The sequence below is a fragment of the Bufo gargarizans genome, chromosome 3 (genome assembly GCF_014858855.1).
Source record: "Bufo gargarizans isolate SCDJY-AF-19 chromosome 3, ASM1485885v1, whole genome shotgun sequence".
Classification (NCBI taxonomy): Eukaryota; Metazoa; Chordata; class Amphibia; order Anura; family Bufonidae; genus Bufo; species Bufo gargarizans.
The window spans coordinates 31,534,735-31,551,320 of NC_058082.1; the positions used below are offsets into that span (position 1 = coordinate 31,534,735).

A 16,586-nucleotide genomic window follows, 5' to 3' on the forward strand; every position below is an offset into this window, starting at 1 on the left:
AATAATGGTACACCTTGCTTCACTGGGCATGTACTTAATGTGCACTACATGCAAAGTGAAGAGAGGTGTACGGTATCAGTGCGATGTGCATGTGCCTGGTGCAGCTGGAGAAAAGTCCAAGACTCTTTTCCAGCTGCATGACTCTTTTCCAGGGGCATGTGCACTGAGAACAGTATAACTTGCTTCACTGAGCACCTGATGGGCACTGAATGTGCAGTAAAGAGAGGTGTAGCCTCCGAGGCTTCATAAGGGCCTGGTGCATGTGTCCGATAATGTTAGAGAAGAGTCCAGGACTCTTTTTGTGATCAGTTTGAATTTAATTCACTGTATTTAGCAGGGAGAGATGGTTTTGTTGTGGGCAGGTTTGGCACCCTAAACCCTAGCCGTGTAACATCATTCTGGTAGTTTGGTGGCCTCAAACCAGGTGATAGGTTCCCTTTGAGGAACAGATATTTCTAGTTAACCAGTCACCCCTTCTAATAAACTGATTTTCACTGGTGACTAGATTTTTTTAGAGTGGATCCACAAAGATAAGAAATGTCAAACCATAATACTGCTTTGAAGGTTTCTAAGGATGAGAAGATTCACATCACATAAAGCTAGCCATTGATTATGTCAGGACGTTACCTGAGCGGTGGCAATGTTTGTCCCATCAGTGACTTCCACAGTCATATTATAGCTTGAGCGCAGCTCGGCGTCCAGTGGCTTCGCAATGACAATTGTCCCTACTCCTTTCTCGATGTCAAAAGTGCTGTCCATGTTTCCTCCTGTACGAAGAGGGAAAAATGGTTATTAGAAATGTATTTTTACTAGGTGTAGGATACCTGATAAAAGGGTGTGAAAATATGTCCAAGGACTAAAGGAACTCTTCACTCATGATGGAGCAGTCTAACAGTTAGGTTTGTTCTACATGGGTGGTGACCATGACAATAGGAAAACCAATAAGTCAGCAGTTTTGACCATGCTAAACTGTGGACAGCACTAGGTAGGCGCAGGGGAGAGCAAGACACAAATACCTTACATGGAACTTTTCTCATTAGGAGTAGTGTAAATATGAAGTTCTGTTTTGCCAGGTTCCGCTCCTTCAAGTGCTTAGGAGGAGGAGCTTCACTGTGAAGTGGTCTCTGCATTGAGCTGCTTCACAGCCCCTCCCCTCTACTCTGAGTGACAGTTGTAACATCCAACCAGGAGACCACTGCAGCTGTCATTCAGAGCAGAGTGGAGGGGTTGTGAAGAAGCTCAATGCAGAGACCACTTCACAGTGAAGTCCCGCCCTCCTGGACACTTGTAGAAACAGAATCTGGCAGAACGAAACTTCATATACACACCACTCCTGATGAGAAAAGCTCCACAAAATGTATGTTTATATTCTACCTAGTGCTATCAGTAGTTTAGCATGGTCAAAACTGCTGACAGACTGCCATTAAGAGCAAGCATCATATTAAAGATACCTATAATATCGAGTAGTTTTGATGTGAGGGGTTTCTGCATAACCACTATTGTCTGCCTTAGAGCTCACAAGCCTGTCAATATCTTCTCTGCTATGACATAAGTAAGCGTGCATGCTCCTAAAGAAGTCTATGGACCCATACTGTACCTTTGTACGCCTCCAGTTTCATATCAAGATTATATGTAAAAAATAAAAAATAATCCACATTCCATCAGATGAAAGATTACAGATTGCATTGCTTCTAGGGGAATGCCTTTAAATATGGTTCTTTAGGGCTGCACCATATGGCAGCACATGGAGCGCCTGTGACAGCACATTCCAAGTAGATATCATTGCAAGCTGTTACATAGCAAGCTAGGCTTCTCACACATGGCCATCTCATGGCTTCCTACAAGTTCTAAGTTGTACATATTCACCATATGGCACCATAGAAGCACGACCCTTAATTTTATATGTTTCCAATTTCATGTGAAGGATATATGCAAAAATAAATGTCCTCAGAAGACATACTATGGATGGCATTGTGTTCAGGGGAGAACACCTTTGTAATGCGGTGCCATAACGAAGCACTATATGGCGGCACACACAAAGCGCCCATGGTTCTAAGCTTGTAAAGTACTGAACTATAGGTAATTAGACTTCATGCACATGGTAACATCATGGCTTAAAAGGATTGTGCCAAGTATGTGTGCTGATATACGAGTACAGCGCTCGACTATTTCCAGGAGTCCCATGGGAAATGAATGGAGTGGCACCAGCTCAGCCTGTGACTCCATCAAGACGAGAACGTGAGACCCCAGCGGTTAGACCTCCAACAATCAGTTAGTCAGAACTTAACCTGTGGATAGGAGATCACTTTTATACTTGGCACAACCCCTTTAATACAAATCACCTCGCCTCATTAGTGATGCACACACTGTATACTGAATCAGAGACTCCATATGGCAGTGTTAAAGCCTCCATAATATGGCACCATGGTAGAGTTCTAGTCAAGCGGTTTACCATGTGTATGAGGCCTCACATGAGTGACACGGGTTGTGTCAGGATCTGATGGTTTTGCAAACAAGTTCAATCAATTTTTCTCTGCTATTGCGCCCAGTGTTTGCGTTTTTTCATGTCTGGATTGTATCCGTATTCCATGCGGAAGAAACTGAAGAATAACACTCATCACCTCCTACCAACCATCAGTGAAAAACCCATTGCATCCAGATACCTTTTTTTCCACAAAATACCGATTCACTTTTATGGAGCCAGAGCTGCGTGAAAAACGCACACCATAGAGCATGCTTCGATTTTTCCTGAACGCAGAGATGATACATGAAAAACGCGCACAGACCCACAGAAAAGAATGGGTCAGGATTCAGGCCAGATGCTGTCCGTTCACTACATGCATCACATCTGGATGGAAAACGAATTTGTGTGAAAGCGACCAGAGGGAATCTGCACACGGGCTCCGAAATGCCATCCAGATTTCCGTGCGGCGGATTCCTCTGCGTTTCTGCACCAAACCAAATGCATGACTGTTTCTCAGTAGGGATTTGGGATGAGAACTCAAGGCCTATCTCCAGAAGCCGAACCAAGATGACATCTCACATCACCAACTGTGTGAGTCGGAGGATGGTCTCATAAATAAACCCCTCGGAGCGGTTAGAATATACATATTCTACACAGAAGCCGGGGCAATGCTGTATTCTGGGCGTCTGTATCCAGAGCTTCCCTCCCATAGACCTCTGTCATTAGATGTTCTAGAGCTTTACTCAAAGTCCCATAGATAGGATAGGAACTGTCTGAACGCCGACTTCCAGCCATGGCACAGAGTTCAGGCCGGCACCTCACAATGCCTGGGTTATTTCTGTCAACATCTGCTCAGCTGGGGCTGAAGAACATCTATTAGAGAATTGCTTCGTACGCTGGGGACATGCTCGGTATTCAGAGGTTATCTTAAGAAATCTGCCACAATGGCTTCCTGAAAGGAAAAAAATCTATTAAGTTCACAAAGTGCTGCTTGTTTAATGAATGCTGTCAAAATATGAAGGAAAGCCGTGGCGCGAGCAGCCATGTATCGTGTATCACGGCTTTGATGAGGACAAATTGTCCCCTACGTTCAAGCCTCGGCCTCCTGTTTGGCCATTATTGTGAATGAGCAGCTCCACAGCTGACAGCAGTGTGCATTTATTGTGCAGGGAAGTGCAATACGTAAAGGGGTGGTCCAGGAATTTGATGCTGATGGGTAGAGAAGCGAAGTTTTGAACAATTTTAATTTGTCAGCTTCTCCGAAATTTTACAAGAAATTTGATTCGTAACAAATTAATTTGTCACGAATCCCTATCGATCAGGTATACCCAGGCCACTCTGCCTAAAACTAACAATGGCCTGTAATACTGATGCACGGTAACTCTACAGCTAACAGAACAGATTAACTATAAATATTGGTGCACTGCACACACTAATGTACACGGCGATAAATTAGACTTGCCTGTAATACTAATAGCACAGTGACTCTACAGCTAACAGAATGGATTAGCTATGACTCTTGGTGCACTGCACAGTTATGTACACGGCGATAAACTGTAGCAGTCTCCTACACTCTCCCTGCACTCTCCCTGCACTCTCCCTGCACTCACCCTGCACTCACCCTACAACTCTCCCTGCACAACCCCTCTCCAATATTTTACTACACTCTCTGTTAACAGTTTGCAGCAACACTGTCCCTAGTGCATGAGCGCTTGTCACGTCTCTCCTTATGCTGAGCTCGCAGGAACATGGTGGTGACCGTGCGGTATCAGGGTTTTATAGGGCTCTGACATCACAGGGTGATGGCTACCTGCGGATTGGCTGGCTGCACGGCATTATGGGTGATCTCGTGTTCCCAGACTTGTCTCCTCTACATTTACTTTGACTTCCTAACATGTGCAGCCGCCATTTTAGGAAAACTGATTTGTTCCCACGAAACGCAAGAAAATTGAAGTTTTCCTAAACTTCTAACCAAATTCTGCTTCAGATGCTTCGCTTTGTTCAACCCTATTGATGGCCTATCCTCAGGATCTGATTGGCCCTTAGTCTAACACCCTGCCCCCCTGATAATCAGCTGTTATCTAGTTGCTCTGGTGCCGGAACTACAGCTCTGCAGTATTCACTTTATTGTGAAGAGCACTGCAGTAACCAGCGCCTTCCACTACACAATGGATAGAGCTATAGTTCTGGCACCGGAGCTACAAGGTTAAAGCTGATCAGCAAGAGGTCAGGGCGAAACCCCTTAATAGCTCCTCCCCGGGAGGAGGGAAAATTTACATTATGAAATTTTATCTGACATTTCATATTGGACTGTAGTATCGGTGCACAAAGGCACAAAGGTGCACAAAGAGTTTCTATGAAAACTTCAGATCTGCTGCGGGTGAATATGATATAAAAAAAACAATATCAATAGTACAAATACAAGAAAGATGACTAACATGCTGTGTATTTCCAATCTCATTTTAAGGATGCATCTCAATAGCCCTGTCATTCATGGATAACCCTTAAAGGCTATGTACACCTTCGGAGGCAATTTTTTTAAATGATTGCATGTTACCTATTTTTTGACAAAAATATTTTTTTCTATTGGATTTTATTATAATTTTTTTTTTTATATATATATATATAGATTTTTTTTTTAAAGGATGTGTCCACTTCTTTACAATTAATGGCCTATCCTCAGGATAGGCCATTAATATCTGATTGGCGGAGGTTAGACAACCTGGACTCCCACTGATCAGCTGTTTTGTGGCAGCTTAGTTGCCAGAAATTGGAACTAGAACTTCATAGGTCTGTGCACTAGAGAGTGGTCAGAGATGTGCTGTTTTTTTCTGGCACAGGAGCTACCCCAAAACAGCTGATTGTTTGGGGTGTGGGGAGATGGACCTCTGCTGATGAGATACTGTACTGAAGGCCTATCTTGAGGATAGGCCATCAGTAGTCATGGTGTGGACAACTTCTTTAAGTGTAGGACCACCTTATGAGACCATGACTGACCTATGGTCAATTGACCACAAGGTGTATTAATGTCTCTATGATCAGCAGGGCAACTCTAATTCTATGCTTGGGCAGCCATTTAACCCTCCAGTGCCAGAAGCCTCTTGTGATATCAATGGTAAAGGGGAATCCTAAAGTTAGGCACCCTCTCTTAAATGTGTAGAAGAATTCTGAAGATTGTTTTCTAAAATTTCAAGGATTGATTCGAACCCGAATCCTGATTACTGGATTCAGCGAGTCTCTAATTACTAGTTTAAATAAAAATTAGACAAGAACAAAAGAAGGAAAAGAAAACACAGATCTAATCAAAATTATGCAGATTAAGCTCATAAAATAATTATATTTCATTCTGCTGAATGCATTAAAACCATGCAGATGAAAGTTCTCTCATCTGACGTGATCCTCGTTACGGGTGCAGAAGAAGACAAGAACACTTGCTTTACCAGTTGTAAAATTTATGGAGTTCTTCAAACTTTAGCCCTTTAATCATAATTGCTTCTTGGCTGCTCTGAGGAAAGCGACATATGGGCTTTGTGGAGAGCACATGGAATTTTATGGTGTTCTCATAGCTAATGGCTTCTGGGATCTTGTGTGAACAGGTGCAACACTTATCCAACCGGTGAAGGACACTGAGCTAAAAATATGAACGCAAGTTTTAAGTTAAGTTAGAGTAAAAGTTCAGCAGGTAAATGATTGCTAATGTCATTTACTGGGTGCAGATTATGTCCGACATAGATCGAATTCTTTAATTGTGCCAAGAGGATAGTGGGCTCCATCTAGACAAAATGTGGTCCCGGCACTGGTTCCTGTCAATACCACATCCTGGTTCTTGCTGATCGACCTACCTATGACTTTTGGAAGTCTAGTATGATGGTCTCTGTAGAGAGAAAGTCTTGTGTAAGTACAAAATACTAATAGAGAAAAATGGTGAGGTAACTTGATTTATGGGGTCAGGGACCCCATAGCAACCACTTTGGTATGGTATGTAAGATAATTTCCATATACCAAACCTTAATAAATATACTTAGATATACAATCATTACAGAAGGTGCATTATAATAGATGGCTTTACATACACTTTACGTGTCCTGGAAGAGAATGGAAAGACTAAGCAGTTTCTGGAATTCTAAAACCTACAAGCAATATTGGATTAAAGATTTATAAAGATTAAGCCTTTCCAAGACACTGATCTCCCATAGAGTATTACCGGTTTCACCAGCCATCTATGAATAACAGCATCTGACAGCCGAAGTTTTATTCTTATGAAAATAGAAGATTGGTGCTCATCTGTCAAGTTGGTAAAAATTATTTTCAACGATTTCCGGGGACAGCTGGAGGACAACCAATATGGCTGCCTCTACAGCTTTTCTGTGCGTTGTCATACTCTTCTCTGTCCACGTACAGAATGTATTACTGCATACTTTGGAAAGTTTAGTGACAACCAAGGTGAGAGTTCTAATAATAGTCAAATGAGTTGTCAGCTTCTACATAATATGACAAACAGGGGTGGATTGACTATAGACTCTACAGGGAAATTTCCCGGTGGGCTCTCCTCGTGGCCGTCAGCCAGGTAAGTAAAGATCTATCACTCCCAGAGTTAACTAACAATGGGGGTGTCAAGTATTTATGTACCTGGCTGGTGCCACCATCCTGAGGCAAGTGGAGTAGGAGGACAGAATGCACCACAGTGGGGGTATTTTGTGCAGCTGGGGCATTATTTTCTGCTGCACTGTGGTTTTTTGAAGCTGCTGGAGCAGTTTACTGTGTTCCAATAAGGAATTTTGATCTGCTGGGGCTGTATTTTGAGCCAAAATATGGTATTTGATGCCCAGCCTACTTGTGTTGGCCTCCTGTAATTACTCCCAACACCCTGTCCACTCGGCCAAGTGTGCATGTATTCTTAATGGAAAAGGGGAGAAAACCACTGCCATGATGTCTCTGGCAGTTGCTTAATTCCTATAGGAACACAGAATTGGCCATGTTGAAATCCAACACGCGAGATCCTTCTTTTCCTTCTGCAATTAGGGGAGGGTCTGGACACCTCAATACACATTAGGTGGTTGGCCTATCCTGCAGAATTGTCAGGTTTGGCTTCATCTAATGTGTATGGCCACCTTACAGAAGTTATCCAAAATTAGAAAAACATTGCTGCTTTCTCCCAAATACAGCACCACCCCTGTGAACAGATTTTGGCGGTATTGTAGCTCTGCCCCCATTGACTTCAGTACAGACCAGCTGAAATACCACCCACAACCCATGGACAGAAGTGGTACTGTTTTTGGAAGAAAGAATCCACGTTTTTCTAATCCTAGAAAACATCTTTAAAAATGTTGAGGTGTAGCTGAGATGGCAGGGGTCTAGTGAGACATGTGCCCCTGGGGCTGGGTGCCAACAAACCACTTTTTTGTTGCCAAGCTATTTAGATACAGAGCTAGGGCAGTGAACGGATATTTTCCCACAGGTCAGGAAGGCCCAGCTTCAAATCTGAGTAAAGATCATGATATGGGGCATAATATCCAGTACTGGATATTAGCTTTTTTATGAAACATGATTTTGCAATATTCTGTCAACAAGATCTCTGTCATATGTGATAATATAGGGCTGCCTAGTGGTTGTGCTGTGAATTGCAGCCTGTCAAAGCCTAGCATGTCACAATGTTGTTTTGACTTTGTTTCATGCAAAATTGCAATCTTTAATCAAACTCAAGCTATGGTAAGGTATACACCTCTTTAAAGTGGTTGTCCCATGTGGGATATTTAAGGTACATTGATAGGATATGCCATAAATGTCCAAATTATACGGGTCCCACCTCTGGCACCAATTCCTATCTCAAGAACCGGGCTCCACCGTGAACAGAAAGAAACCTCAAAATTATTATTTGTAACTTATCAGTGCTTTGTCCCAATTTTCTTGCTCTATCATTCCACCTTTTGGTGGAAGATGCCTTCTTCTCTGGCTTTGATCTGTAAAGTAGCGCCTGCCATTTTGTGAGATTAGTACTGGAAGAATCCGCAAAAATTTTGATTTATTTGAAAACCAAAGTCTTTGGTAAATTCATATCAAATTTGATTATTTTAGAATTGATTTGCTTGTCTTTAGTTATAGAGATTCTCTCGCTCTGGAGGACCTATCCTGTGCTGCATTACATGGACAACTCATTGATTTGAATAGACCCTGTGTGATGTTTTCTTTCACCTGTGGTGGTGCTGCAGGGAAATTAAGCACTTTTTCTTTGCCTCCAGCCTAGCACTAACACAAGCGCCATGTTCAATACTTTTATAATTTTTAGCAAGCACATAATTGTCCTTGACGTTTAATTTTGGATGTAGAGATACCAAGGTAGCCTGAAATGGTGGTGAGAAAATGTGCATTTTTTTTTACATTTTATGCTAAGAAGACATGGCATCTTCCAATTAAGGTTTTAATTGATTTGCTTGGGAAATGATGCAAAAAATTGACTGTAAAATCGTTTGAAGAATGGAGTTTCAAGGAAAAGTCTTTAATTGAAAGCCTTGGGAGAGTATAGCATTTCTCAAAGAGAATACTTTGTTCTGTTAATTAGAAGAGAAAAATAAAATAAGCAGAAAAATGTAAATGGCATAGCCAGAGATGAAACGCAAAAGATTAAGGTACAGCCTGCTGGAAAAGTATTCATTTTTCAAATTATTTTGGCACTCGAAAAAATAAAAAGTTACCTTAGAGTTGCCCACAGAACTTTTGGCTATGTGTGGCCATGGGAGATGATATACAAAATATATGCTGCATATAAAAAAGAAAAAAATCCTAAAACACTCTATTATGTTGACCATAGTAATTGTAATTCTTCATCTCATTTTTATATATATTTGCTAATAAATTTCAAAATAATAATAAGGTTAGGAACTCCATTTTTGGTTCCAAAAAGAGATATCCAAAATACTGGGTATTTATTAGCAACTCCATTCTAATATTTATCTAGTTTATCTCCATTATAAATCAGAATTACATGTATTATAAGTACCCATTTATATGCTTTCAACTTAACCCGTGAACTCTTATGGTCATCTTAATCTTTCCTCTTAAAAAGTAAGATTATCTGGTGTTTCTATAATTTGCGGTCTACTATAATGTGCAGTCTACTAATCTGAACTGCACTCTATAGTAGCACTCAGGAGAGTATTGGGACTCAGACACAAAAGCAGACTCAGGAAGATAATCAGGAGGACAGGAACTAAAATTTAAAATTGGGACCCAATATCATAGTGGCACTTGAGACATCATGAGGAGTAAGCCAGCATTGAGACTAAGCCAATGTTAGCTTCTCGCTATCTCAGGAAGGAGGGACTGCAAAAACACTGGTTCTGTAGACTACAGTTTATGTGGTAGACCACACTATAGCAGGATTTCTTTCTACACATATTACTGGATTGGGAACCTACAGCTTGCACTCACATGCAAAGCCAGATTAATTTCTTATCTCCTTCAACACATCAACAATCCATCTAGGCTCCAGTTTAAGTGTGACTCTATTCTGATGCTCTATGAAATTTTGACTGTTGAGGTTCAGTGGCAAACCCTACAAACAACTGCACCTGTTGGAAGCAGCCATAGCATAGAGTTGCCCATGCTGCCCATGCCACTAGTCAAATAGCGATAACTTCATACCTTTGTTGCTAAACCATACTGAAAAGCAATAAAAATCACCATGTGCAGGTGTTTTTTTAAGATGGTTTTATGCTTATTGTGTGTAGTGATGAGCGGGAGGTGCCATATTCGATTTTGCAATATTTCGCGAATATTCAATTGAATATTCGTATTATATTCGTCAAAATCGAATATTCGTAATTATTTCATTTATGGCGAATAATATGCGATTAAATTAATCGTGCGATTTTTTTTTCTGTATAAGACAACGTTCCTATGACTATGGCTAGGCTAATATGTGTATTTTACGAATATTCTTAATATTGCTCTAACTTCGTCTTTTAGAATATTACGAATATTCTAAAAGACGAAGTTAGAGCAATATTACGAATATTCGTAAAATACACATATAGACTGTAATTTATGTGTAATGTTATTCCACTTTGGCATACTGCTCCCCGACAAGCGTCCCCGTAACCATGGGAACGCCTGTGCGTTAGAATATACCATTGGATCTGAGTTTTCACGATCTCAGGGAAAACTCAGATCCGATGGTATTTTCTAACCCACAAGCGTTCCCATGGTGACGGGGACGCTTGTCGGGGAGGAGTATGCAAACAACTGTACAGATAGGAAAAAAATAATGCCAAAATTCTAAATAACGAATATATTCACTAGATTGCTATGTATTCGTTTTTTAGAATATTGGTCATTTTATTTTCCATATGAAAACATGATTGCCCCCTGCTTAAGTTGCTTGTGGGTCAATGGCTTATTGACCCACAAGCAAGCAAGAAGCAGGGAGAAATCATATTTTCAGATGAAAAAAATAAATAAAAATATTCGATTTCGCGAATATATAGAACTATATTCGAAATATTCGCAAAATCTCGAAGTTACAATATTCGAGAAAAAAATTCACAATTCGAATATTCGAGCTCAACACTAATTGTGTGGTTAAATATTGAGACTATAAAGTTGGTCATAGTTTGTCTGGCAGTTGAAATATATTTCAGAGGAAGCCCTTCAAGTTTAGGGCAAGCCTCAGCACCAGTTATACCTAAGAAGATGCCAAAGGTCACTGGGCTTAGAAGACCCATAGCAATCACAAGTTGTCAAGCTGAGGGTAGGTCAAAGAGGATCGGTCAAAAAGCTTAATTGCAATGCTGACCTACTGACCAGCCAAGCAGATCATTTTGACTTCATTGTCTGGCAGTTGAGAGACACTTGAAAGAGAGCCCTTCAAGGTCAGAGAAAGCCTCAGCACCAGGTATATCTAAACAGATGCCAAGGGTCAATGGGTTTGGTGGCTTAATTTGCCTTTGTCCCTCAGGCCACTAACACATCAGGTTGTCTATAGACTATATACTTTATTCCAATGTTGACCTTCTGACCAGACAGGCAGTTCCTTTTGAAACCACTCACTACTTATCAGGCCAGCTGACTTAACTTGAGAGCTATCACAGTTTCTATGGGCACAACTAGAACACCATCAGGAGTCAAATCAAGCTGATCCCCCCTACTAATTTCAAAGGGTCAACATTTGCATAGTGTATGTAATATAGGAAACACATTAATATGTGCTGATAAATTATGAACCAAAAAGTCTGTCAAATAAATTATAGATAAGACACATGAAGAAATATTGCCGCTCCCTACTGATATAATACATAAGTATGGGAGAGAATCCAGCAATTCTATCCATACGTCTGAAACACAACAATTCTTACTAAAAACTAGTCTTGCAGGCTATAAAATTCAAGATTGAAACGTGCTTATTTTCTGCATGGTAAGGTATAAAAGTCCTGAGTCACCAAGTTTCTCTTTGTTGGCAATGACCTGCTAGGAGAACAATTTTAAAATGAATTCTGGAAATTACGGCTTGCCGTATAGCTGCCTATTTAATGGGCGTTCATAGACTTATGATAAAAATCTAGTAGGATTAGAAGGAATATGGAACAGAATGAAATAAACACATTGGAGTTGTCAGAGGACATGATTTACAAGAGAAGATAAAATGTTGACTAAGTTTGTGATTGTTAAACTGCCATGAACTCAGAATTAGAAACTTTTTATTTGTGCTGAATGCAAAAAGGGATCTTCTTATCCCATAGGGGGGGGGGGGGGGGGGTTGGCATCAGTAGCACCATAAATGTACCACCACCGAGCTTGGACCCCAACACATATTACAGGTGACTTCTTACCACTGGGCACCCTCAGTAACCAGGTGTCACGGTGGGGAGTGGGGGGAAAACTCCCCACCGAACACGAATGACAAACAGGAACAGAAATAGGCCTGGACACCGGGGTAAGGGAGCAGGGCACTTCCTAATGCCTCAACCTATCCCTGACTCCTATCCATATGAGCAGATCTAGATGGTAGAATGGCTCATACACCAGAACCTCGGACCCTGAGTCGCCCTGATGATCCCTGGGAATAATGACAGGGCTGAGACGACCTGTTCCTCCAAGACACGGACAAGCAGGAGTCTCCCACCAGCCTAGATGCAAGAAAAGGGGAAGACAGTGAGAAGCAAATGAATCAGCAGGTAAGAACCCAGAACAACTAGCATAGGTATACTTGGTGACTTACATGCCGTGGCTGCTGGAAGGAACACCAGCAGTCCACACCACAACTGGAACCCATGAATATGTACTGGAGCCCACACACCAAACAGGACACAGTACAAACAACAAACACAGAAACTAGCACACCAGTAACTGCCTAGACCCCTATGCAGACAGGATGCACACATGCTGCAAAAACTACACGTTGCCCCAGGCAACCAGCATGCATGGAAAATAACAGAGACTGAGACACCGCTGTGACACCAGGGCCTACATGCAACTGCTACCTCTGCAACCCATATGGCTATGCCACTACATAGCCATCTACTCTGCTCATTTCTTGGATGACTAATACACAAGCCATTAATTTCTTTGATGATCATTGTTTTTTACATTATAGTATTTACCAACTCCTACTGCGGTGGCTGTTACTACTTTGCCTACCCACTCCGGCATCTACTAGTTCTGGTAGCATGGACGTGGCAGCCTCTTCTTCCTCTCAGCAGGCCCAGCTGCCATAGAAGCTCTGCCCCTCCATGCATGTTGTGGCCTTCTTCTTGACGGTAAGGCCTATCTCTGCCAGTATGGTTTATCATTTCCTCCAAAGATATGCCATTTATATATGTCTATCCGTGTACCGCCTTCTGCTTGTTTCTTGGATTATGACCCTTTGTTTGCCTGTCTGATCTCTGCTCCCTGACCCTCCATGTCTGACCTTAGACTATTTACTGGACTGCATGTGCAGTTTGCTAGTGGCCCACTACATAAGGGGTTAACATATCTCTCAAAGGCTGCATATGGGAGAGAAAGGGTTAAGCACCTGGCCCTAGAAACGTTTTCTAGATATGGGTGTGAACAACCTCCTTGCTGGTAGGAAGCAGTCACTTATGTGCAGGCTGTGCGAGCAGCCAGAAGGAGAGCAACAGGGAAACCCCTGCCCCTGAGACCCCTGACCAGATTAAAATGTAACACCATAAGAACCAGCCTTTGAGGAACTGCTGGATGCAACAGAAAGTTTAGTGGTCATACATCGAAGAGTGCTGAGTATTTTCCAGAGAAGATAATGTATACACGTTGGCTAAAGACTTCCCTGCACCTTGGGTGGGGCAATAGACCACAGGGCCCTGACCATTATGCAAAGACAGGCTGTCCATTTATTGTAAGACTGCACCCCACTGAGGGTATATATATATATATATATAGAGAGAGAGAGAGAGAGATTGCACCAATTGGCTGATATCTAGAGAGACTCATAGGGCAACTTTATACTGCACGCATCCCCTATACACAGCATTGGGAAAGCTGCCAATGCAACATGTTTGAGAAGAACTGTTCCTACCTCCACCAACAATTGTATTGTAAACCACTGAAGTTGCCAGTAAAATGGTTTATCAGTTACCTGTCATCATTGTCTGCACCAACACCTGTACCACTACAGTATTGAATAGTATCCCACTGTGAGAGAGAGCCCTGCCTTGTACCTATGAGAGCCCATCTGCAGCAATGACACCTCAGCTGCAACCAGGCCAGACTGGAGCCCCAAAACCAAAGTATGCCCCAAGGGAACCAGCGTGAGCCCCCCCCCCCCCTTCACTGCACAGCCCCGGGAGCACCAGAGTGAGAACTTCCACCTTGAGTACTACTGCCCCCAGCATCACCACTACCTCCACTCTCTTCCTTTCTGCCTTCTCTGCCCTGACTTTTGCTTATCCCTGACTATGGTTTTGTCTCATCCCTTGGTGTTCTGCAGTAACTTGAACAGGGACTACTCCAGGAAGCAGCTGCCTGGTGGTTTAGGGTTACAAGGGTTAAAAGGTGAAGATAATAATAATGTGGCTTAGATAAGTGTTTTTGACCTCTTAGTAGTTTAGAGATTAGGATTATTGGATGACTGGCATAAAGTGAAAGTGGGATGCACACAGCTGGAAAAACAGTTAACGCTTTGTGACAGAACGGCTCAATATTTTTTAATAAAGACCAATTTATTTTTAGCCCCAAACGAGTAAAATACAATTATTTAGAAAAATTGCCCCCGAAGGTGTACTTTAATGAAATTTGCGCACAGGTAAGGATGAAAACATCTGTGTAGGATGCAGTAAGTCAACTGCAAAAGAAGATATTATTTGGTGGTATCAGCTCAGTGACTGGCAGTTGCCTGTACAGCCATCTTAAGATTTAGTAGTTGTTCTGTTTAATATCCTACGCTATTATACACACACTCATTTGAATGGAAGAAGTATAAATTTAGGGTCATTTGAAGTGACAATTTAGATTCTACAATTCTGTGGATGGAAATGTCATCCTTTGCCACCATTACATTTACATAACTCCATCCAATATTAAATTTGGAGTGGCTCTAATGTATTCAGATATTTACTTCATGAGTTTATTTTTCTTCAGGCACAGGCAAAAACTTAACATTTCTCTGCTAATCAGGTCAGCGGAATGATTATGACAGAAGCCCCTGGAGCTATAAAAAAAAATATATAAAACACTAGCTCTATTAAAACGGTGTATTAAAATTGTTACACCACTTAAGGGATTTAGTGTATTTTTCTGCAGATGCCACAAATTAAAAGTAGCATTAAAATATATTGATTGTGACAACTCAGCCCTTAAGAGGTATACATTTCTGATTAGGAAAACTGAAATTCATTTTTTGACAATGTCAAGAAAATAATTTGTAAAAAATTGCTACACGTTAAATTAAAAATTAAACAAATTATATATATATATAACAGAAAAAGTAAGAGAATGACCTGAATCTCTGCTCTGATTGCTAATAAAATTTGGTCTGATTGTTATCCAAATCACAATTACAATATAGACACATACAATAAAACTACTCAACTTAACTCACAATCAGTTGTACTGTTTGTGTCGTATTACCATTAAGCACATTGTGTAAACAACCCCAGTGCAGGGGAATAAAGTAAGTGAACCCTTGAATTTAATAATCTTTAGCGGCATTCATCTCCGCCAATTTTTCCTATAGATGCAAATAACATTTGCACAATGTTGAGGTGGAATTTTGAACTATTCCTCCCAGCAAATATTTTCCAGTTTGTCGATATTTCTTGGAAATCAAGGTAATTCCAAAAGGATCACTTACTTTTTCTCGTAACTGCATGTTTATGAAAACAAAATTGCGTACACAAAAAATTAGAACTCAAAATTATACTAGTTAATAAATGAACTTAGAATTACCCAAAAAATACAGAATTTAAATAATTTTAATTAAACATCTTACAAAACAAAAACTGGGTGTTTATAGCCTGCAGACTCCATTATGGATACAATATTCTAATAAAATTCAATTTCAACCGGATTACAGAGAACAGATATAGTCACAGAATGAGGAACTAAAGAGATGAAAGGAAAAGTAATTGGATACCAACTTGGAAAAAAAAAATTCTTAAAGAGGTAACATGTAGTATTTTGGGAAGAGACTAATATACTGCCTGAGACATCTCTATAAAGCACAATTTAAATTGCTCCGAAAAGAAGAAGGGAAGAGTCTTCGTCAGATAGCAGCAGTTTGGCAAAAATGTATTTTGTACCAATAATACCTTCTGATGAGCAGTTCTGCCCACAAGCTGTCTGCAGAATATAGAACATCTCTCGGGCATGCTTGCCACCTTGCAGTAGGACAGTCAGCAGAAAAGCAAAGACAGTGGAAAAGGAAAAGAAAGAGAGAGGAAGAAAAAGAGGTAAATCAGGACAAGATTAGTGCACAAGTAATTACAGGATTAAATCTGACGACACAAAAAACAGAAAGAAAAACAGAATGAATTAAAGATTTTAGAACATTAGCGAAAGCAAGTGAAGTGCTGGATACGGTGCAGCTGCTCAGATGTATTAGTGATTGTACATACATAGCTTATATTGTATACTCAGGATTAGAGATGAGCAAATTGATTTGAAACAAAACAGA

At 40.9% G+C, this 16,586-nt stretch overlaps 1 protein-coding gene across 3 annotated transcripts in view; it reads right to left on the reverse strand.

The window, feature by feature from the left end:
• Positions 1 to 16,586, reverse strand: part of FAT3 (FAT atypical cadherin 3) — a 444,217-nt gene that overhangs the window by 148,010 nt on the left and 279,621 nt on the right. For all 3 annotated transcript variants that reach the window (XM_044286543.1, XM_044286542.1, XM_044286541.1), the window contains exon 7: positions 628 to 767. In XM_044286543.1, coding sequence (XP_044142478.1) covers positions 628 to 767 — 140 coding nt within the window. The remainder of the gene's footprint in view (positions 1 to 627; positions 768 to 16,586) is intronic.